This window comes from Pantherophis guttatus, chromosome 1 (assembly GCF_059756535.1).
Source record: "Pantherophis guttatus breed Tessera chromosome 1, ASM5975653v1, whole genome shotgun sequence".
NCBI lineage: Eukaryota > Metazoa > Chordata > Lepidosauria > Squamata > Colubridae > Pantherophis > Pantherophis guttatus.
In genome coordinates this window covers 326591423-326616367 of record NC_142063.1, presented here as the reverse complement: position 1 = coordinate 326616367, position 24945 = coordinate 326591423, and the positions used below count along the sequence as shown (strand labels likewise).

General features: G+C 36.8%; 1 protein-coding gene across 1 annotated transcript in view; it reads right to left on the bottom strand.

The window, feature by feature from the left end:
* Nucleotides 1–562: 562 nt before the first annotated feature.
* Nucleotides 563–24945, bottom strand: part of CRCP (CGRP receptor component) — a 29170-nt gene continuing 4787 nt past the window's right edge. The window contains exons 3-6 of the mRNA XM_034420970.3: nt 23970–24068; nt 22413–22507; nt 10498–10555; nt 563–2119 (exon numbers count right to left, since the gene is read on the bottom strand). Of these exons, the coding sequence (XP_034276861.1) occupies nt 1976–2119; nt 10498–10555; nt 22413–22507; nt 23970–24068 (396 nt within the window). The 3' untranslated portion in view covers nt 563–1975. The remainder of the gene's footprint in view (nt 2120–10497; nt 10556–22412; nt 22508–23969; nt 24069–24945) is intronic.

The following is a 24945-nucleotide window of genomic DNA, read 5'->3' as shown; positions in this document are numbered from 1 at the left end:
TGTTTTGACTTAAATGGTCAACCCCACCACTTACTTCTGGCTACTGTGGTTAGAAGTGGACTCATGTATTCTCCCACAACCACTTAGCAAGATCTATCAATCAAGTCATTGTGCATGTGTTGTTTGAATCTGCCCAATTTAAATGTATTAACAAACCATGCAGTCTCTGTGGATTTGAAGCCCTGACCTGGTGAAGGACACTCTTCTCCATATGCATGTTTCCAAGCTAACAGAACAGGAAGCAAGGACAGAACCTCTTATGTACAAATCTCTTCATTTTCTGGCACATCTACAGAAGAGCAAATAGGAGCTTTGAACAAGGATTGAGTTATTTTAGAGACTTGCTTGTCTGCAGCTGTAATCATTCACCACCCAGTTTCCTGTTAAGGAGTTTTAGCACCTGAAAGTATTGCTTTTGGGTGCTAAATAAGTACTGCTTATTTTTCCTATGTGTTTCTTTCTTTATATACATTTCACAAACCTGAAACACATGTTCCAAAAATTGATATGTATTCTACCAGTAATACAGAGGATTTAAGTAAATAGTCAGCACTGCATTGGAAAGGTTGGCCAGACACTCCCATTTTATTTATATGTGCATAAAGTAATGGAGTATAAAGTAGGTCTCTTGTTCTTTAGACTTGTTGGTATGTCCAAGCAAGCAAGGAATCCAGAATTTGGAAAATCTAAGGAGGAAGGTGCCCAAGACACCCAGAAACAGAACACGGCAAATCTACTTGGCGTTCTCCAGATGTTTTGGACTACAATTCCTTCTTGCCATTGATTACTGGATTCTTTCAGTCTCCCAAATATTGGGAAGATACAAGACTATTAGACAGATGTTTGGAGGTAGAACAATGAAAGTGAGGGAGGAAGACAGAGGGGCACTGACTAAACAATATGCATTTAGGTTTCCTTAGCAATTGGCTATGTTTGCCTAACAAACTGATCCCAGACCTTGGTTTACATCTGCCAAAAAGATAGTGGACATGTTATGGCTAAGAACTAATTGTGAGTTGACCCAATGAAGAGTGAAGGCCTCAGCTGAGAAACAAAGGAAAGAAAAACATACGGGCAATCCATGACTTATGACAGGTTGCTAAGCAACCATTCGAAATTATGACCAACCTGAAAAGGGGACTTAACAACCCAAATTCAAAGTTCCAATGGTTGAGCCCCCTCTGTGATTGCATGACAACTTTGGCAATATGGCTGTATTCATGGCCATTTGCAGCATCCTGTGGTCATATGAAAACCAGTTTTATATTTGCCCAAAATTGGCACTTCTAGTTTTTGGCAAAGCCACGCCCATAGTGAACCATTGGTTTGTTTAACAACCATTGATTCACTTAATTATCATAGATTTGCTTAATGAATACAGTGCTTTGCTTAACAAAGGTTGCAAAATCGGGTCAGTCATGTGACTGACCCATTTTGTGACTGTTATGACGTACAACCATAATGGATAGGCCATTGTTAACCTATTAACAATCTGCTACTTTATATGTAACAACAGGAAAATTGGAATGCACTTTCCTAATAAATGAACAAGTCCATAATGCCAATGTCTGTGCTATTGATGTGTAAAACTTTCCAGGTAGATAAGCATGAATATTGTGAAGCCAACTGTAGCATCCGCCTTGGGATGAACTCAGATTCATATTGCAGTAGAGAAGCATGAAAATTGTGAAGTCAACAGTAGCATTTACCCTGGGAAGAACTTCGACTCATGTTGCATTTACAATACACAAAACATAAAAACAAGAGTGGTTTTTTTTTCCCTTTTAAAAGTTTATACTGTAAATAATTCTCCTGTGGTGTACAAACAACTGAAAAACATAGTAACAACACTGCATAGTCATCATGGAAACAGTGGGAAATCTGCAGATTCTCATAGCAAATGATGAGTTTGGCCAACTCTTCCTGATGCGAAAAAGGGGAAGGCCGTCTCCTGCAGTTCAAGTCATTTATACTTCTATGTCTGGCTCCCCTCCTCTTCCACAACCATGGGTTGCTGCTCCTGCTCTTGTTCCGGGTCTCCAGGGAGCATGCTGGTGACTGTCTGGAGAAGGGATTCAATTTGCTCTTCTGTAAGCCTCTCTTCGCTTTCTTCCACAATCTGCAAAGGACAATGGTTTAGTTATCTACCTGTATGTTCTGATCACCCTTTTACATGCTAACTTCCAAACTCCTTAGGATGGACCTAACTCACAGAATTCCCAGCTGGTACAGCAAGAGATTGTTCCTAAAACAATAAAGCTGACATTATGCAGCAGAGGAACAAAAAACATTTAGTGAGGCTCAGCAAAACTAGGATAAAATGAAACCAATCACTACGAATCAGAAAACAGCCAACTAATCAGGTCTTCTAAGGAACTGGCACAAAGGCCTTTCCTTCCCTGGTAAGGAAGGGCATTTCTACAGATACGACTGTTGGCATTGATAAGAGCTTTCCCCACCTAGGCACTGATTGAATGCATTAGTCAAAGTTCGGTACTGTCAATATCTGGAAACACCCTGGACTCAAATCTTATAATTGAACCATTTATCCTAATTTCTGGGCCTCCCACCAGCTCTATTGGCAGGAAGGCTGCACTGAACTTATTTGCAGATGATTTGCCCTTGTGGATCCAGGGAGGTAGAAGCTCTCACTCATGTCCTCATATCGTGTCCTTTTTATGATGCCCCAAGATGTGCTATGATCTCCCCAGTCATCTCCAAATATGAAGTTAACACTGACAAATTTTATGTTTATTACTTTTTAAGGGATGCTAGACCCACACTCACATATCACATACCCTCACCAAGTCATGTAACCGTGCAAAGCCTTTAATTAAAGATATCATTTGATTGTCCCTATTGTTTCCCTCCCAAATAATGAATTGTTATATCAAACTATTTCTCTTTTTTTACCATAAGAGCTGATCAAGGATCATAATAAAGGTATTTGATTTGTTCCTAATTTTTGGAACTCAAATAATTTACTAAGACTGTATTACTGTTATTCTTCTCTTCCTTACTAGTATCTATCTCTTCCAGTGGTGGGTTGCCCCCGGTTCGCACTGGTTCTATAGAACTGGTAGTAAAACTGGCGGGAGGCGCCACCCACCGACCCCGACATCATCAAAATGCTTCTGCGCATACACAGAAGCTTCACGAGCGCAAGCGCACGGCCCTGTTGTGAACCGGTAGTAAAGGTAAGTAGAACCCACCCTTGATCTCTTCCCACTTATTACTATAACCATGTTGCTTGTATCTTTCAATTATATTGTTTTTGTTTCCAAGTACGATTTGATAGCTTATTAGTAACCTTGACTATCACCAAGTGTTGTATCTTTTTATTCTTGATGAATGTATTTTATTCTCCTTCTGTATACTGAGCACATACACCTAAGACAAATTCCTTGTGTGTCTAATCGCACTTGGCCAATAAAGAATTCTATTCTATTCTTTTTCCCATCTTCTGCTTTTTAATGTCCTGTCCAACGGAGAGTTTTAGAAAATTCAGGAACTTCTTTGGCCATTGGTAGGATTCAAAATTTTTTACTACCAGTTCTGTGGGTCTGGTTTGGTGGGCATGGCTTGGGAAGGATACTGTAAAATCTCCATTCCCACACCACTCCAGGGGAAGGTTACTGCAAAATCCCCATTCCCTCCCGATCAGCTGGGACTCGGGAGGCAGAGAATAGATGGGGGTGGGGCCAGTCAGAGGTGGTATTTATCGGTTCGCCGAACTACTCAAGATTTCCGCTACCGGTTCTCCAGAACTGGTCAGAACCTGCTGAAACCCACCTCTGCATTGGACTATTCAGGTTCAGGTTTGCTCTACCTGGGATGCAGCTTGAATTTACAGTGAAGCATTATTTCTTCCATGGAGCTTGACCTTGTAGTGATGAAACAGCTGACATTTCCTAACGATGTTATAAACTATAGTATACTCCCAGAAACATCATCCATGGCATGCATGCTACAGATGAGGGCTCTGACTAAGTACAGTCCACTGGAGAAAGAAAGAGCAATCTATTCCAGTGTTCTGTGAAGAAAATCAAGTCGATGTCCGCAACCAAGACAGCATCAACACGATTTTGAAGCCTGGAAGGCATGAAACAAGCTACTGGGCAAGAGCTAAGAGCAAGGGCACTGGTGCTTATAGTGTGTTGAATTAAAGCCAAAGGGAAGCCCAGCTGCTGACTGCCCAGAAGTAAAAGGAAAGGTTGAAGCTGCAAAGATATGTCTACCATTGGTCCATGGAATGTCAGACCATGAACTAAGGCAAAGTTGATGTCAGAACAGAAATGTCAAGAGTGAATATTCACATTCTGGAAATCAGCAAATCGAAGTGGACTGAAATGGGTTCCTTCACATCAGAAAAGCAATAGATCTTCAATTGTGGGTTAAAATCTCATTGAAGAAATAAGGCTAGCTATTATTATTATTATTATTATTATTAAATAATAATAATAATAATAATAATAATAATAATAATAATAATAATAATTTATTGTGTCAAAGTCTATGCTTGGATACAACCCTACCCCAAATGAGAGATAATCTTAATCTGAATCAAAGGTAAATCAATTATCAAATGATAAATCCCATATACTTTAAACCAAGATGCAGTGGAAAATTAAATCGAACAGTTCTATGGCAATTTGCAACACTATATCAAAAAAAGGCATAATTCTAATTACAGTGTAGAAATCTGAGTTACTAAAGCTGCAAATAGTAGCTGGATTGATGGGAAAAATTGGTCACGTATGAATGAAAGAGACAGATAGTTCTGCTAAGAAAATTAAATGTTTACAGCATATGCCTTTTTCCAAGAAGCTAAAACATAACTCCACAGGTGGCCATCATCAGATGGACAAGTCTGAAATCAAACTGACAATATATTCTAAAGGCAAAAATAAAGAAATTCTATGCTGTCAGCAAGAACCGTTGTGGTGCTCACTATGGCTCAGATCACACACTTCTTGTTGCACAGTTGCATCTTAAGCCAAAGAAAACAAATAAAACATCTGACTGGTATGTCAATTTATTTGTTTTGATATCATGATGAAGGTAAAGACTAAATTTAATGGATTAGGTTTAGTAATTAGAGTGCCTGAAAAAAATCCATGACGTTATTAACGATGAAGCAAAAAAAAAAAAAAAAAAAAAGCTCCAGAAATGCAAAAACAGTCTGTTATGCAATGAAAATAACTGAAGGCAGAAATAAACAGTACAAAAGATCCGAGAATAATTAAATAGAAAAGACAAGAGATATTTACAAAACACAGAGAATTAAATATATTTGACAGACAAGCCTAGTAAAATTATGTCCATCACAAAGAGTTAAAAAGCAACTGAATGACTGAGCAACGTATCACTGTTCTAGGAGTTTTCTTTTTTCACAACCATGCATATCATTCCACTGAAAACGATAAGAAATTTCTGATGCGAATCATCACCTATTTGATCTGCCTAAGAACAGCAAATGGAAATTCTTAGTCACACCACAAACCCAAATAAAATCCCTCCCTCTTTAAACAAACAACTTCCATCACAGCTAATGCTCTTTATGGAGCTACTGCTCTTATCTCAGAGAAAAACAAACTTCCTCAAATGCAGGCTATGCTTTTGTGATCTTTAGCTTTTTGTAGCTAAGCTATGAAAATGTTTTAGATATTGGATCCTAGAAGAGGACATTTTACAACCTTGGTTTCAGTAGAGTTGTACTTTCCTACTCTGACAGTGCGCAGTCTGACGTCTACTTGGATTCATAGCTCCTGCTCAATTAGCAGGTGACAGTTGTGGCCAGGAGGGCCCTTGTACAATACAGATAGTCCTTGACTTACGATCACAATTGAGCCCAAAGTTTATCTTGCTAAGCGAGACATTTGCTAAATGAGTTTTGCCCCATTTTACAACCTTTCTTGCCACAGTTGTTAAGTAAATCACTGCAGGTGTTTAGTTAGTAACACGGTTGTTAAGTGAATCTGGTCTCCCCCATTGACTTTGCTTGTCAGAAGGTCGCAAAAGGGGATCACATGACTCTGAGATGCAAACTGTCTGGATTTTGATCATGTGACCACAGGGATGCTGCAACGGTCGTGTGAAAAATGGTCATAAGACACTTTTTTTCACTGATGTACCTTTGTGTGAAACAGCTTGCATGTCAGATATTGCCTGCATATGATGCACCAGAGACTAGAAGGGGTTAAGTCTTTACAGACATCACATGTGACTATATCAGCCAATGAACTCTCTTATTGGACTCTTACCTAGAAACCACTTGGACATCTTCCCCTTTTTTTTCTCTCTCTCTCATCTATCTCTCAGCGAGACAACAGGTGGACTTCTCTCTCCTCTCAACATCTGAGTCATACAGTTAGGGTAAAAATGTAACAGGACACCCTGTTCATTATTGTATGCATGTATATATTTGTAAATAATAAAAACAACTTTTGAACCTGAAGCTGTATTGACCAAATAACTTCCTCATAGAACCAAATGAGCATGACCATCAATATATATATATCTGATATTGCATGCTGCAATACCTTGAATACAGGTAGTCCTCAATTTACAACAGTTCATTTAGTGACCATTCAAAGTTACGATGGCACTGAAAAAAGTGACTGATGATCGTTTTTCATATTTACGACCGCTGCAGCATCCCCGTGGTCACATGATCAACCTTCTGACAAGCAAAGTCAACGGAGAAGCCAGATTCACTTAACAAACGTGTTACTAACTTAACAACTGCAGTGATTTACTTAACAACTGTGGCAAGAAAGTTGGTAAACTGGGGCAAAATTCATTTAGTGATGGTCTCACTTAGCAACAGAAATTTTGGGCCCAATTGTGGTGGTATGCCGAGGGCTTCCTGTATTATTGAACAACAACTTCTGCCTATCCCAGGGCCTTGGGAAGAACTCAGCAGGTGGATAAAAGTGCCAAATTGAATCTAAACATCTGGCTGACTGTACGACAAACCATAATAACAATAATAACAAACTCTTCAGTAAGGTAAAAATTATTTTTGAGCTAAGCAGATAGAAATTATTATTTTTCCCTACTTAACTTTTAAATACTTGAAAGAGAGCAAAACAGATACAATAATTTAAAAAACTGAGTTACGCAGGTGAAACCCATTGTAACATCGAATTATTTTCACCTATTTCAGTTAAAGTCAGCAGCCTTGACCGTGTACCTAGGAACTATTTTGGAATCAATATATTTTTTTGGAGGGGATTAAGCTGAGAGTGCTCTTGTTTTATTTTCTATCTCCTGTAAACTAATAAGACTTCCTTAAACATGGAATAAAGCAGATGGAGAGCTTGCCTTTTTGCTAAATCAATGACCTAAGAACTCCCACATCTTCCGCGAGAGCAGGCGCCACCTCAGAACATTTGCTTCAGCTATTCATTTTCTTCTAAAATGAACATTTTATTTGCTCAGGGAATCTGCAGCTCTCAAGGATGTATCAGTCAATATCCATTTATTATGCAGCTCTCAGAGGTTTGTTAGCAGGGAATGACGCAGCCTGGGGAGGAAGTGGAAGGGGGTGGGAGAGATAGAAAATAAGCAGAGAATATTGAGAGAAAGTGACCACGTAGTGTTGGAGATCTTGATTAAAGGAAAGGAAATTTATCTAGTTTGACTAGGAATTTCGAACTTTGCACATTTTAATAGTTCAGAATAATGTTAAGTAGGAATCTGTGATCAGAGAAGCTAATGGGAAAAGGAACTGTATGAATTTCTTAAAAAGAAAATATTTAAAAATGGGGATTGCCATGAAGTGTTATTTTCCTCCTCAGAGCTGGTAGATGCAAGTTCAGTGTAAAGAAGAGCAATAAAAATGATGAGGGGCTTGGAGGCTAAAATTTAGGAAGAATAGATGAAGGAACTTGTCATGTTTAGCCTAAGTGAAGATGGAACAGGAACAGGAACAGCAGAGCTAAAGTCTTTTTTTTTTCCCCCTCACACTTTTTCAATGACAAAAGAACTAGACAACTGTTCAGGACAACGTAAAAGGCCATAATTAGAGTGGGACCATGTTTATATTTACTTTTTTTTTTTGGTTTTTGATTTATATGCCGCCCTTCTCCGGAGACTCAGGGCTGCTTACAATGCGTTAAGCAATAGCCTTCATACTTTTGTATATTTATACAAAGTCAGCTTATTGCCCCCACAGTCTGGGTCCTCATTTTACCTATCTTAGAAAGGATGGAAGGCTGAATCAATCTTGAGCCTGGTGAGATTTGAACTTGCAGTAATTGCAGGCAGCTGATGTTAATAACAGTGCTTTAGTCTGCTGCGCCACCAGGGCTCTTTAAAAGTAAAGGTAAAGGTTCCCCTCGCACATATGTGTTAATCGTTCCCAACTCTAGGGGGCGATGCTCATCTCCATTTCAAAGCCGAAGAGCCACCTTCGCTGTCCGAAGATGTCTCCATGGTCATGTGGCTGGCATGACTAAATGCCAAAGGTGCACGGAACACTGTTACCTTCCCACCAAAAATAGTGGTCCCTATTTTTCTACTTGCATTTTTTACGTGTTTTGAACTGCTAGGTTGGCAGAAGCTGGGACAAGTAACGGGAGCTCACCCCATTATGCAGCACTAGGGATTCTAACCGCTGAACTGCCAACCTTTTGATCGACAAGCTCAGCATCTTACTATGCATGAGTTTAAAGCTCCAGGGATCAGACAAAATGCAGAGCATGAAAGAACTTTCTGATGGCCTGATTCAAATGTTTATGAATTACCTTGAGAAAACCAGGAGAACCAGTGAAATACCAAGAGGATAAGATTCCCATTTAAAAAAAAAAGAAAGAAAGAACAAAGGAGGATCTAGGAAATTACAGACCAGATAGCAGAACATCAAAACTAGATAAGTTCTAGAGTCAATAATGAAGAGATCATTCAGTAGAAATTTTAAAATGTGCTAGATACCGTAAGATAAAATAGCAGTATCTCATTTTTATCAGACAACTTTCAGAGATGGTAGAGAATGCTGTACATATAGTATACCTTGATTTCAACAAAAAATGTGACAAAGTACCCTACAAAAAATCCTACACTGGGATTATCAGTGAGAAAATAAGAAAAAGGGGAAAGGGATGGAAAATAATGGGAAAGATACAGCAAAATAAAGGAGTTTATGATTTTAAAAAACAAAATCATTATGGGACTAACAGTGGAAAGATAAGAAAAAGGGAAAGGAGAGTTCAGGATTTTAAAATACAAAAAAGAAGAAGGGGAAAGAGAAAAATAAAATAAAATATAAAGATGGGAAGGGAGAAAGAAATGGAAGAGGAATATGAGGTAAAGGAAATGACTACTAGGGTATTGGATTATGGATTAATTAGATATATTTAACTAGTCCTTATAAAAATGTTAGAAAAAGGTTGAAGTGTATTATTTGGAATAGTTGATAAAGAAAAAACTTTGAGATTGGAATAAGAGAATTTAAGAAAATAGTTGGGAATTGTATTATGTTATTTGAATTTAAAATTAGGGACATTGGAGTAACATTGATATTAAATTGATTCTTTAACTAATTAGTGAAACTATGATGTCTGGAGTATAAGAGACAAAAGTATAAATAATTGATGAAGTAATAGAATGGTAAATAATAAACCATTTAAGTTAACATGAAGAAATGAACTGTATCTTTAAGGAAGTGAGTATAAAATATATGGATGTATGATGAATGTAAGAATTGGAATATATTTAATTAACGAAGGGTACTGTAACAAATGGAATATTTTTAATATATATTTGGAACTTAACTAAATAAGAAAAGAAAGATGAAATGATATTGGATTATGAATTACTTAGATATATTTAATTGGTCTTGATAAAAATGTCAAAATGTACTATTTGGAATAATTAGTAAAGAAAAAACTATTTGAGATTGGAATAAGAGAATTTAAGAAAATAATTGGGAATTGTATTATGTTATATGAATTTAAATATAGGGGTATTGAAGCAAGATCGATATTTAATTGATTTTTTTTCTTTATTGAATATGTTTAACTGTTGAAATGTATTATTTGGAATAGTTGACAAAAGAATTATTGGTGAGTAGAGTAAGAGAATTTAAGGAAATAATTGGGGATTGTATTAGGTTCTGTGAATTTAAATTTAGGGGTTCAAATTTTAAGGAGGGAAAAGAAAAAAGGAATTATACTAGCATGAGACGTTAAGATAAAGGGTAATATTGGTTTTTTAAATTTAGAGAAAATAAAAGATATGAGAAAAATTGAATATATAAAATTGTGTTAAAGATGAACAAAAATCTGTATAAATTTAATACCGGGCCAATATTCTGTTCAGAAAAGATGTATTGTATGTTTGTTTGTGTGTTTTAAAAAAATAAAAAAAAACTTTACAACAACAAAACAAAAAAAAGAATTATATCAATCCCACTACTACTGGAAAATTGAGAAATCTCCTTGGCTAGTTTTCTATGTTCAAAGCAATATTTCAGAAGGTAGCTTTGTAACTTACCAGCTGGATTTCAACAGCAGTTGCAGGCCTGTGGTTGAGTAGTTGCAGTTTTTCTGCCCTGTACCCAAGCAAAAGACATAAATATATATAATTTAGGGATTCTGGTTACAGGAATGAGTCCACATCATAACAAAACCTTGTCCACAGAACATCGAACTTACTTCAGTGTCTTACTTACAGCCTGGCCTTAGAACTACAGCAGTCAGGAATGAAATAATTCGGGAGCTTGAAAATTGCCATTCCCACATCTGTAATCCATTGGAATTTACTGGTTTGTAGGTTTTAAAACCCTCAATGACCCTTTGTTCAGGAACATCCACAACCCACTGCTCTTTCTGAACCCAGATTTCAAAAGCTTGTTTCCTTAGATGGTCCCAAAGGGCTGAAAATGTATTTCAAAATCCTGTGCGGCACAATAAAACCATTAAGGGTCAGTTTCACATCCTTGGCTACCAAGACAGGCAGAAAACAGAGATGTCAAATTTATTTGGTATCAACAGCTGGGTGAAATTTTATCACTTTTATGTAAAACAATAATTTAAATCAGTTTTTTTCTCCAACCATGAGTTAGTTATAAAATTAAGTTTTTGTGAACAACATTTAAGCTAAATGAAAACATAACCCAGGATGAATTTATAATTACTACTATACTTGTATATGTCTGGGCTTTTTTAAAGGACAGAAAGGGAGTTCAGGAATTTAAATTATGGTGTAACAACCCAGAATAGAGATGAAATAGCAGAAAGAGATGCCTACAACGTTGCTGGGAAAAGATGAAGAGCTTAATCAAACATGGGGAAGAGTCTTTATTAAGGTATATACAATAAAAAGGGGCAAAATGTAATTATTTAATAATATAAGAGCTGCAGTGATGCAGTGGTTAGAGTGCAGTACTGCAAGCTACTTCTGCTGATCACCAGCTGCCAGCAGTTTGGCAGTTCAAATCTCAGCAGGCTCAAGGTTGACTCAGCCTTCCATCCTTCCGAGGTGGGTAAAATGAGGACCCAGATTGTTGGGGGCCATAAGCAGACTCTGTAAACCGCTTAGAGAGGGCTGTAAAGCACTGTGAAGTGGTATATAAGTCTAAGTGCTATTGCTATTGCTATTTCCCCCATTTTATTGTGTCCATGGATTGCTTTCTAGGAGCCCTGTACAAAGTGATTCAATCCCTCTTAGGGAGAGATGGGTCAGAAGATCTTCTGATAGGCTGCCCTGAAGATTATTCAAGGAATCTGTTAAACTTCAGACAGTCCTGAGGGAAGATTATCTGTATTCCTTCCAGTCAGATTGCAGGCCTTGGACAGTACTGTGATAACATGATTACACATATTGATGATCTATGATGTGTACATGATTTGGGATCTGCATCCATTCCCACCCAACCTTGATCTTTCAACGACCGCAGGTACCATCCCAGAGTAACCTTTCTAGAATTATTTGATTAAAAATAAATGGTATCGACTTCCGGGTTGCTGTTTGTCGCTGCCAGATGTTCCTTTGGGATCGTCAGCTTCCATCGCCTGTTAGAGCCGCCTTCACAACGGAATGGCGGCTCGAAAAAACTCCGTTTCCATGAGGAAATGGAGATAGAGCCGGCAGGGGTGGGTAGAACTCTCTGCGGAGTCCCAAAAGTTTTTTTTTTACTTTTGGGACGGAGCGGATGAGATGCCCCGTATCCCCAGCCGCCGCTCCGGGCTTTGGGAGACCTCTGCTGATGCAGAGCCAGGCGTCAAAAGCAAGCCTGCAAATTTAACAGACTACTCAAAGAAAATGTGAGCTGGACCTGTAATATTGAACCGCAAGTATTTTACTGATTTTTTAAAAAAAATTACTTAAGAGAGAGGAGGAAAAGAAAGAGGAAAAAAAAAAAAAGCCTTTTAAAATGGCGTTGGCTGGAGGAGAGGCTGAAAGGGAAAGTCCTTCCGTTTTCTATTACTACAATGTAGCGGAATAAATACCACTGGCTACATTTGTAGACAAAACTTCGCTCCTGTGTCTTTTTCTCTTTTTTTTCCCTTGGAGACCTGATATTGTTGTTGATTGGAAAGAAGTCCTTTTTTTTTTTTTCTTTCTTGCTTTTTTTTATAACAAAGCCTGCCTGGGCGGAAACATGGCACTGAGACTCATAAAGTCAGATAAACAAGAAGGGGGGGGGATCCCCCCACCAACAACTTAAAGGAACAAGTCTTAATTCTTCAGTCTCAGAAACCTGATTTTAATATAATAGAATTTTTTATAGAGGAGATTGAAAGAAGGGAGGAGATTGTGAATCAGCAATTTGAAAAATTTAAGCAGGAAATTAAAGAATTGGTGAAATCTAAGTTTGATTTTTTGGAGAAAAAATTCTCAAAAGTGGTTAATAGTTTTACAGGATTTATGATACAGTTGGACACAAATACTAATGTACTAGAGTCTAAAATGGAAGAAATTCAAGATAAATTGGACAATAGAATTCAAAAAATTGAAAATGATTTGACAAACACTCAGGATAATAGCTTAGAAGAAAAACCTAAAATGGATGCTGATCAAAAGTATGGTAATGCAGAAAATCTGCAACAGAAGATTGAAAAAGAGATTTTAATGGTACAATATAATTTCACAGAATATGCGATAAGATTAAGAGGTTTGCAGGAAAATAATAGAGATGATTTAAGGAAAATATCTTCTGAATTTCTAGCTGGGATTCTAAAGGTTCAACCTGACGAAGTGTTTTGTAGGATCGACAGAGCTTATCGAATCAACTCCTGGATTGCTAAGCAAAGGCAATTGCCTAGAGATGTGGTGATTTATTTTACAGATAAGGAAATTAGAAATAATATCGTTCAAAATTCCTTCAATTCTAATTTGCAATTGTATGGAAGAAAGATTTGGATTTACAAGGAACTCCCACCTAAGATATTGATGGAAAGGAAGAAATTTGGTTTTCTGGTGAATGAGTTAAAAAAGAGAAATATCTCCTACAGGTGGGACGCCCCAGTTGGTATTATATTTAGATACCAAGGAGAAAGATATCAGCTAAATACTGTTGAAAGAGCGGAAGAATTTTATCAAAATAGGTTGAAAATGAACTTAACATCTCCAGGTATAATACAGGATAAGCAGAAGGAGCCGGAAATAAAGGTAAAATATCGAATTACAGAGACTGTACCAGATGAATTGCCTTTGGATTTATTGGATACCCCAGCTGGACTATCTACAAATTTGAGAGAAGAGGCATCTAATCTTAATGTGATGACTTATCAAGGCAAGAATAAACATGGAAACCAATTAGGGGATATACAAGGGATAAAAAAGAAATATGAGATACAAAAGCAAAACCAACAAGACCAATCTACAAAGCAGAATAAAAACCGACCAGATGATACATATTTTGTAGAAAGGGAACCAGGATGGAAACCGAACCCACAAAAAGAAAAGAAAAAAAGAAATAGGTGGCATAGAAATAGAAATTTCTAAATCAGGCAACAGTGAAGCCAGTGATTTTAAAATATGAACGATTATGTGTAAACACAGAAGAGGCGACGTATTGGTTAATATCATCCTGAGGTTTGTGGCAGATCTCTGCATGGCCGTAATCTGGGGACGTGAAATGAGCCTTAAACTGATGGATTTGAATTGTCCATTTTGGAATTTCTTTTTGTGTTGATAAACATATTATATTATCTTGAATCACAAGGCAAGAGAATTATGCCGGGGCATGCAGAAGATCGGGTTGTTACCCACTACGATGATGGGAATTAATAATCCTGATGAAACCCACAATTATTACTATATGGAATATAATTATAATGTCACTCGGGTGGTTGTTTTTACTTTTATACATATAAGAAGATATTTACTACTGATGGGGGCAGATATGATTGAAGATCCTGAATAAACTGTTGCACCAGTAAGCTATGTTACCCGATTATGGATGTTGGTTCTACCAATCCAGTGGAAAGACCTCAAAGAAGATACTATATGGATTATAAATTTAAAGTCATTGTCTTTTCTTTTTTTTTATTTAGATATAATGGAAAATATAGACATATATTTTTAAGTAGTGTGGGCAGTGAGTCAAAGATGTTAAGAAATGTTGTGTATGGCAATTTTGCATGATAGTGGGTGAATAAGCTAGTTAGTAGATTGATTAGTCTAAGAAAAGGGATTTTTAAGTGTTATATTTAGGGGAGTGGAGGAAATGGATAGAGTGGAATAAATGTTAAACTAGATTTTATGGGGAAGGCCGCTTTGAAATGTTATAGTAATATATATAGAAGATTAAATGTTAAAGTAGGACTTATCGTATAGTTTTAAAGTGGAGAAGTTATTCTATAATGTCATAGTATAATGTCTTTTTTTTTTCCCTTTCTTTTCTCTTTTTTGATATGTATGGATAAAGGGGGATGTTATAATATTAATAATATTTTTAGTAAGTAAAGGTCAATATCTAGAGGAGGGAGTAAGTAATCTGTTATGAATTAGGTTTTTTTTGTTATGAAGAAGTCACAGGGGGGGATGGGTGGGGAGGGGGGTTAGGGAGGGGGAGGGAGAGGGGGAAAAAAAGGGGGGAAAAATTTGTATTTGAAAACTTTTTCAATAAAAAAAATAAAATAAAAAAATAAATGGTATCATTCTGCCCAGGTTTCGGGAGTGAAAGTAGGAGACATAAAACTGATTCTCCTTCTAAACCTGGTTCTATTCCTCAGAGCTCAATTCTCTTCTCTCTTCTTGAGTGGGGTCATGAGCCTAGATATGATCAGTATGCTGATGTTACCTCGTTATATATCTCATCTTAGGCTGGCCAGATAATGCTTTTAAAATTCTATTTCAATTTCTGGAGCTTATGAGGGTTGGATGGACATTTAGGCTTATCAAGCGGTTTAGGATTTTAGGGCTACTGGTTTTGGAAATCTTCCATCTTTGGTTCTAGATGGGGTTGGAATGATTAGGTAAAACCAGTCATGGTTCCTGCTTGAAAAGTAACTCAGATGGCTTTTGTACAAATCCATTTGAATATCAGTTGCACTCATTCCTGGATTAGGAGGCTGTGATAGTCATTCATGGCTTGGTTATCTCAAATCTGAATTACTGTATCATATCTTACTTGGAATTGCTCTTTTTTTTTTATTAAAAAGTTTTTTAAAAATTTTACACATATTTTCCCTTCCCTCCTCCCCCCTCCTGCCCCAACCCTCCCCCCGCCCCGGACTTCCCAGAGCAAATACAGGATATAGCATTTAACAAACATATATAAAAAAACATTAACTATCTATAGATTTATCTCCCTTTTACACTTTAATTCCCCTTGTTCCTATCTGAATATAATTATTTAAACCAATTATTGCTTGAAAATAATCAATCCACCTTCATTCTTGTCCGTTCTTTAATAATAAGCAAGTCTTCTTTCTTCCAGCATTGCACAATCAGAACCCAATTACAATTAACCATCACATCTCCAACCCTTACATATATTAACACATTAACAAAATATTTTAACCAATCTCAAATAAATTATATTGTTAAAACCTTATTTTTACTTTTTACCCCATAAACTCATATTGACTCTTCCTAGAAACATTCCTTACTTAATAACTTTGCATAAACTTATTCATTTTATTCTCTACAAATCCACTGCTTATAAGCAAATAACGTCTTCACTATTTGATATCTATAAAAAATATTGTGAAAACTTTCCCTCAACCCTTGCACCACTTATATTTTCCTTATAACCCACAAGTTTATATTTATTCTTCAACAAAACATTCTTTATAAGCTTATATAAATTTTTCAGCAAAGCATTCCTTAAGATATAACTTTAGTGTTAATATACTTCAGGACAAAAGTGGAGGTTTGGTCAATAGCCCATAACAATTCAATCGTAACATTACTTAATATAACTTTTCAAGACAAATCATATCCCTAAATATAAGTAAATCATTCATTTACACTATAGCATAACTTTTCAAAACAAATCATATCCCTAAATACAGGTATAGTCATACATTTTCACTACTACTATCCTCCCCAGGCAAAAAGATTGTAATTTTTCCCTCTCCATTTTTTCCTGACTTTTTTGCGAACCTTCTTCTTCAGTCTTATTCCTCCATCTTCTTTTATTTTTATAAGTTCTTGAGGTTTCAGCTGAAGTTGCTGTACCTTACAATCTTGTTCTCTTTGCAAAGTAATTCCTTTCAGTAAACACACGTCTTTGACTACGATTGAGAGTCCATTTTTATAAAAAAAAATTGTAAATTTCCACTTCGAATCCTCCTTCTTATATTAGAAATCCCAACACCTCCTGACAATTTTCCAGTTGACTGTATCAAAGCCTCTGGAGAAATCTCTCAATATTTCCTGGTTACACTCCTTCAAACCTCTCAGCCTTTCCTTCTTAATTTGAAAAACATCTATTCCATTTTCCAAAGGCACATTAAACTGGATTGTTTCTTCCACCTCTTCATTCAGCAACTCACTGTTATTTGGCAATTGAAATACCGATACAGTATCTTCACTTGTAACTTTGTTTAGAACTTGAATAAAATCCTTGTTGAAAAACCCTTCCATTCTTTCCAACACGGAGGTAAAAGATTCTAAAATTTCTTTAAAGAGATCCACAATCAGTATTTGTGTATTTACTGATGTTTGTAATAATGAGCCTTCTTCACTTTCAAAAAAGCCAGCCATTTTTTTTGTAATCCATCCACCTTGAACAATGCTGGGTGTTAACAGCTTTATCGAGAGTTAGCTTTCACTTTCACACCTTATTAAGCACAAGCGCCATTTTCTTCACTCTTTTAAGCAGCTTCAAAAAGTAGCAATTTAAACGTGGAATTAAGGGTCTATTACTTGCGATTGTCTGTTCTCCTGTCTTCACTCCGTCTGCATAGATAATCAACTTAGATCTCAATAAAGATTGCAGAAGTGGTCGTGACGTTTTTTTCTGCTTAAAGCAGAAGCGCCTTGGATCTCGGAGTTTCACCGGACTTCCTGGGGAGCTCTCACCCTCCAAGCCCCCAAAACTGTTTCAGGGGCTTTCGGGGAGCTCTATCCCCATCCAATTGCTCTCCTTTCCCTCTTCTCCCGGGGGAAAGGTTTTCCAGCTGCCAGACAGCTGATTTGCGCTGTCAAGGCAGCTTTACAAGATCCCAGGGCTGGCGCTCTGAAAGAGAGCATCCAGCAACGTCGGCGGTGCCACCAGAAGTCTGGAATTGCTCTTGAAGATCACTTGAAAGAAATAGCTAGTTCAGAAGGAAGTAGCATTGGTAATTATGAGGACACATTGATCCATGAAACACTGCTGCTATATGAATTGCATAGTAGACTTTTGGATGCAATTCAAAGTTCTAGTCATCACCTATAAAATCCTTCAGTGCATAGGGCCTGGCTTGTCTTGGATGACCTTTTTTCATCAATAACATTTGACAGGATTGTCATGTTTAGGGTCCCATCATTCAAGCAGTATTACTTTGTGGGACCCAGGAAATGTGCCTTTTCCATCACTATGACTGTCTCTGTAACAGCATCTCTTCCCCCCCCCACCCCCCCACCCCAAATATGGATCCAATCCTGCTTGTCTCTAAAACGCCTCTTCTCTCCACACAGGATTAGGAGATTATGGACTCTTCTTCTCAGTGCAATGTGTTTTAATTTTTTTGTTTGTTGTTTTTAATTTTTTGTTAAGCAGCCTGTCACATGGCAAGTGGGTGGCCATATATTTTGAATTTATAAATAATAACATCAACCCCGTTTTCTTCTAGCATCTTTAATAGATGAGCATTAAGCCTCTGTTTGAAGACTTCTAGCAAAGGAGAAGTAATCTCACATGGCAGCTGAAGTTTACTCTGAATCTACATTTTTGTAATTTTATTCTAATGGTTCTGGTCACGCTCTCTGGGGCAATACAGAGTAAATTCATTCCTTTTTTCCTTCATATATTTTAAGAATGTTACTGAACAGTATTTCTCCTCACTTGTCTTTTCCATAGGCCACGCCCACACAGACTCTTTAACTGGGGAGTTTTGTTTCCAAGCCTCTCATTATCTAGTCATCTTTTGAACTCATTCCAATCTGTTTCTATTCTATACAATGCCAAGAGAGTGCCAAGCACATGGGATCTGGCCAAGGCAGAATGGAAGAGTTATATCTTCTTTTCTGGACTCTGTGCTCCTCTTATTGCAATCAAAAATAGCTTTTGCTTTTTTAGCAGCTTCCTCACATTACGATTTCCTTCTCACTAATATTGTGAGTGCCTCTTCATTTTAGATGCTCCGTTTCAGCCATCACTATATAACAAAACTTGAGTCTGTGCAGGAAACTATTCCTCCTTATATCTGTTTTCTGATTTCTAAGATGTTATTAGATAAAGGTGTCAAAGCCTGTTTTCATCTATATGAACCTGGACATCTAGATTACCTCTGAAATGCTGGAAGGACCTGTAAACATGATATGACAATTGAAGGCACAATTGTCTTTTCTTTTTTTCTTTTTGCTATATCAGCTATCTGGGGGGAAATTATTGGTAGAAGAGAATTTTTGCAGTTCAGGGTTGAACTGTGGGATATGTTACCTAGTTTGGTAATGAAACGTCTGCAAGAAAATAACCAAGCTCTGATAGTACCAATGACCCCACAAATTACTGCCTACCATATAGAGTTGCTAAATAATATAAAACACTATATACATCAACTTTCTCCAATCTGATCTCCTCCAGACCTATAGAGATTGCAATGCCCCACATTGCCAGCCAGCAAATAAAAATTATATAAAAATATTATTTTTTAAAAAAGGAAAAAATGATATATTTTTTAAGATCTGGTGAGAGCTGGCCTTCCTGTAACAATTATATTGTCAATGGGCGCCATCTAGAGGTACCAACTACTAATTTATGCTCTATATACAGAACCTGGATGACAGCCCTACATGTATAACTGAGCACTGTAAACACAGATGGAGAATTTGCAGCCTCCAGATGTGATTCTCTGTAGCTCTTACTATCACTGAGCATTGGTCCAGCAAGCTGAGGCTTCTGGGAATTTTTGTTTTAGCAACACAAATAGAACCATGGATATCTAACTCGGTAAACAGGAAGGTATAACATGAAATGTTCTTCAATAGCACACAATGCAAATAGAGAGCCCCCAACTTCAGCCATTCGTTCTCTGGATGCCTTTATGCAGGCTCCTTCATTTGCTGGAGAGGTCAGAAGAATAACAAATGGCAATGTGTGTGATGATACCGTGTTTACCCGAAATTAAGACCCTGTCTTACATTTTTTTGAACCCTGAAATAAGCACTGAGCCTTATTGCCATGCGCTCAAAAGCCCAATTGGGCTTATTATCAGGGGATGTCTTATTTTGGGGGAAACAGGGTATAATCACACAAATTTCATGATTACTTATAAGCATCAAGATGTCTGGGGCAGGTACCAAATCACAGCATTAATGTGATTATATTAAATTATATATTATTTTTTATTAATGTTGTCATTTTGGTGTCCTCATAGTTTGCTGCAGACACCATTGTGGAAAATGGTAATAAGGATTATCAAAAACAATTACACAGATCAAGTGAATGCTCAGAAAGACAGTATTATTTACCATTGGAAAAGTACTGTGGCAATTCTTACAATTCTCTTCACAGCTTTTTATTTTGATATAATATTTTTAGGCCAAAACAATTAAAATCGAACTAAATTTACTACAAATTGCCCTCGCCTAATTAATCAGTCACTTGGCAGCTGTTCAAAAGTTACGATGAACTCCCCGAAAGGTACTTAACAACCCAGATTGAAGTTCCAATGTCTGTGATAACATTTTGGGCACTCAGCAACCCTCCTATATCGACAGCTGTTTGCGGTGTCTTGGGGTCATGTGACTGCATTTTATAACTTTTTTTTTTTGCCAGAAACTTCTGTTTTCCAGCAGAAAATGACCATTTCAAATAATGAGTTCGTTTAATAATTGTGGCTGAATCACAGCCAGAAGGCCCAATCTCTTAATGACCACTGCAAAAATGTGGCAAATTCTGGCTGATCACATGATGACTTATTAATGACCAGCACAACTTATGATGTTAATACAAGCTCAATTATGGTCATAAATCAAGGACTACCTATTTTTTGAAGGATTATGACAGAAATTGATTACTTTAAAGGTTTTAGGAATAGAAAACAAATATGTGAGAGGATTATTATATATTGAAGGGAGTTTTGCAGAGAGAAGTGCCAAGGAAAAGTTTCCAGACATACAGTCTAAATCAGGGGCGTCACACTCAAGGCCCATGGGCTGCACCCGGCTCACGGGATGCTTAGATCTGGCCCAAGGGGCCCTCCCGAGCTCTGTTTTCACTGCCAGAGGGCTGGAGCAGGCCGTCGAGTGACATGAAGCTGGCCACACACACCCTCTCCCCGAGGTCAAACACAACCCTGATGCGGCCCTCAGTGAAATCAAGTTTGACACCCCTGGTCTAAATGCTTACCTGGTATTTCCACTAGTTGTCTAAGTAGTGAGATAACATTTTCCTCAGCTTTTAAAATGTAAATTTCTGAATGTTTATTGGTTTAATTTAAAAAAAGGCTGTTGGGCATGTAGTGCATGTAGTCAGCAGAAGATAGATATTCCTGATAATGTGCAGGCTGCCAACATTCCTAATGCACATTCTCTTAAAGGAGAAATGTTCTTTGTTATATATGTAAAGATAGATAACCCCAGTCCCTCTCTCTATTGCTAACCTGTAATATTAATTTAAACCAATCAATTTTGTTTACAGCCAGAAGGCCCAAAAGCAAGTTACAAGCATAAATTAAACTTGACATTGGATAAAAGTTTAACAAGTAAAATATTTAATAAACATTGCATAGTAGATTTAAAACCCCAGCTCCCTTATTAAGTACACTTAGTCCTCAACAGTTCGTTTAGTGACCGTTCAAAGTTATAATAGCACTGAAAAATGTGACTTGTGACCATTTTTCATAGTTATGATCTTTGCAGCATCCCCATGATCATGTGATCAAAATTCAGATGTTTGGCAAGTGGTTCATATTTATGACCTTTGCTATGTCCCAAGATCATGTGATCAGATTCTGTGACCTTCTGACAAGCAAAATCAATGGGGAAGACAGAATCACTTAACAACCAGGTTACTAACTTATCAACTGCAATGATTCACTTAACAACTGTGGCAAGAAAAGTTGTAAAATGGGACAAAACTCACTTAACAAACGTCTCACTTAACAGAAATTTTGGGCTCAATTGTGGTCATAAGTCGAGGAGTACCTGTAATTTAATAAATATTTCCATTGCCAAGCGATGAAGTCATAAAGTGTGATTGCTTCACTTAGCAATGGCAATCCTGTCATTAACTGAATCCACAATCTTGACAAATTGATTTTAGGTTCCTTCATACAAGTCATTTCAGATACAGCAATTATTACTTTTGTCACAGTTAACAAATAAGGACTTATATGGTCTCATATTTGAAAGTAGTGAGTATTTACTTAGGCTCCTTGAATTTAATCTTCAACTTAGATATAATACATTTTTGTATGATTAAATACTGTTTTACTTCAAATATTATTACAGCAAACAGTTACTTGGGATTTCCCATGAATAAGTAATTTATAACATTTATACGGCTGCCTATTTCACACAGTGACTTTATGTGGGCAGCATACAATCACATCTACTATTAAAACATACTACAAAGCCAATGAAAACAGTAAACATGGATAAAAACAGTAATCAAAAGTGGGAGAACATCACACATATTACAGCTGACTTTCTTGCTCCCTACCACCAGGGGATCTCCTGGTCTGAGCTGAAAGTAGTTTGATGAACACAAACAATTCAACAATATTATTATGAATAGTTGGGATATATGTAATCCAAAGCAAACATTTCTAATCCATTGTTGCATGGTATAATTTTTAACTTACTTTGTTAGCTTGTGATTTTTCAGTGCTATGAGGAAATCTCTTACAATCTCAGGACTCTGGAATTTACATGGTGTCTTTGATATGTATTTCAGTGTCTGGAAGGGTAGAAAAAGAAATTTTCCATATTATTCCCACTGCAGTGGAGCAGGCCATCTTCAGTTGAGAGTGACACTTCTTTTTTCCTGGTTTCAAATGCTGCAAATAATATTATTACTGTGGATGTGTAAAGTCAAAATGTTTTGTTTTGTGGTTCTTTTTACAGCAAGAGCAATGAGCTTGCCAAAGCTGCTATTTATTTCATTTAATCATTTAATGTTGCTTTATTTTAACATTTTGCAACCAGATTTTAGTAGTGTGATTTGATTGGGGGGTGGGAGGAGGTGGAAGGAGGCTCCATTGTCATTTGCTTTTTTTAAAGTCTTAATGACAATTGGGTGAAATTCACAAAATAAATTTCAACCACATTTGGAATTCAGGCAATCCAAGGATGAACAGTTTTAGGATGGCAAAAAAATCCTCATCTGATAATGCATATCACTGAAGCTGGATGAAATATAAAAAGGACAAGCGAAATTATCAGAGAAAATTATACTAAGGCTTAGGAAATGAAATGTTGTGATGGATTGATGTAATAGAACTATAGGAGATTATTATGGTTCATTGCGCAATCAGTCAATATTCAGACTGGATTTGGTATTTTTATCCACTTATTAAGTCATTACAGCTAATCCTTGTCTTATAACTATTCATTTAATTACCGTTCAAAGTTACAAAGGCACTGAAAAAAGTGATTTATGACCATTTTTCACATGACTGTTGCAGCATCCCAACGGTCATATAATTAAAATTTGGATGCTCGGCAACTGTATTTATGATAGTTGCAATGTCCCAGGGTCATATCATCACCGTTTGCAACCTTTTGACAAGCAAAGTCAATGGGGAAGCCAGATTCATTTAACAACCGTGTTACTAACTTAACAACTGCAGTGGTTCACTACTAAACAACTATGGCAGGAAAGGTTGTAAAAGGAAAGGTGGTGAGTTACGGGCCAAACTCACTTAACAAATCTCTCAGTTAACAACAGAAATGTTGGGTTCAACTGTGGTCATAAATCGAGGATTACCTTTATTATTATTATATTGCTAGCTATAGTAATATTATAGAGATATTTTGTTTTTAAAAATATGAAAATTATTTCACTGATATATCACTGTTTTCAGGGATATATTTTATTTATGTATCCCGCCTTTATTTAATTTTAAAAAATAATGAAAGATAGTGAACATATCCACCATGTCTTCCTACTCCTTTTTTCCTCAGAATAAAAACCCTGTGAGGTGAGTTGGGCTGAGAGAGAGTTAGTGGCCCAAAATCATTCAGCTTCTTTCATGTTGTATAAGAACAGGAAAACATGAATTGTGCTACTTCTTTGAATTTTTCTTTTTCTTTTAGTAGATAGCAGGATTACAAAAGATTCCTGTTCATGGAACTAGGCAAGTGGGATGGAGAAGCAAAATGCAATAAAACACAAGATTTTTCCTCATGTCTTTACTTACTTCATACGTGATTGTGTTCAGATTCTGCTGGCCAACACTCTGCTTGCTCTTCCCGGGCTCTTTGCATTGCTGCTTCAGATCAGTCAACAATTTGTAGACCTGGGAAGGAGGGAACAGCTTTAAACATCTTCAGAACTTTGCAGTAACATGTGGCAGAAGACCACTTTAAAGTAGCAATGTGGCCATCTTGAGGACTCTTCCCTGAAATAGTTTTTATTTATATATTAAATTAGTACACTACCCATCTCATCTGAGTGACTTTGGGAGACTTGCATTAAAAATGCTCAATATCACATACTCCTATCCATCTAGCCTTCTGAAAGGCCTTAAATAAGTGGCTCTTTCCCCAAATGTTGGGCTAAAGCAAACCTGGAGGCCAAAATATGTGGATGCACAGATTTTGGGCCAGTTTTGTTTTCTAGGGCCTGGAGTTATTTTTATGTTGGGTTTGTGGTTATTTTGTGTTTTATTCTGTCCCTGTGAATCACCCAGGGTATTAGCCTTGCCAGGTACTCAAGGCAAGAAGCAAGTCCAGAAGTTCTAGCTCTAACTTTATGGCAAAATTACATTAACAGAATCTTGCAAGCCTGAAAGAATATCTCTTCCCCCTCATCTTTAAAATCCAAGAAACCTAGTAGGATAGTTTCTGAGATGTATGACATGCCCTCATTCCTTCTGCTACCTCTTATTTGACAGTTGTCTAGACTGGGGCTCTTCCTCCTGTCTCTCAAGATCTACATACTATTACATAATGTCATTGTATATAAGATGGGCAGCCATATAAGTTTTTTCATATAAATTAAATACCTATAAATAAATATTAGGAGACACTGGAAAATCCTTTCCAATAAGCCAGTTAGTTTCCAAACTCAAATTACCCCAGGCTTTAGATTAGTGAAACCTATTTTAGCTACATTCACTATAAATCAGTTAAATGCATCCTGAATAGTTCCTCAAGAAAATGGGCAGAAAAACT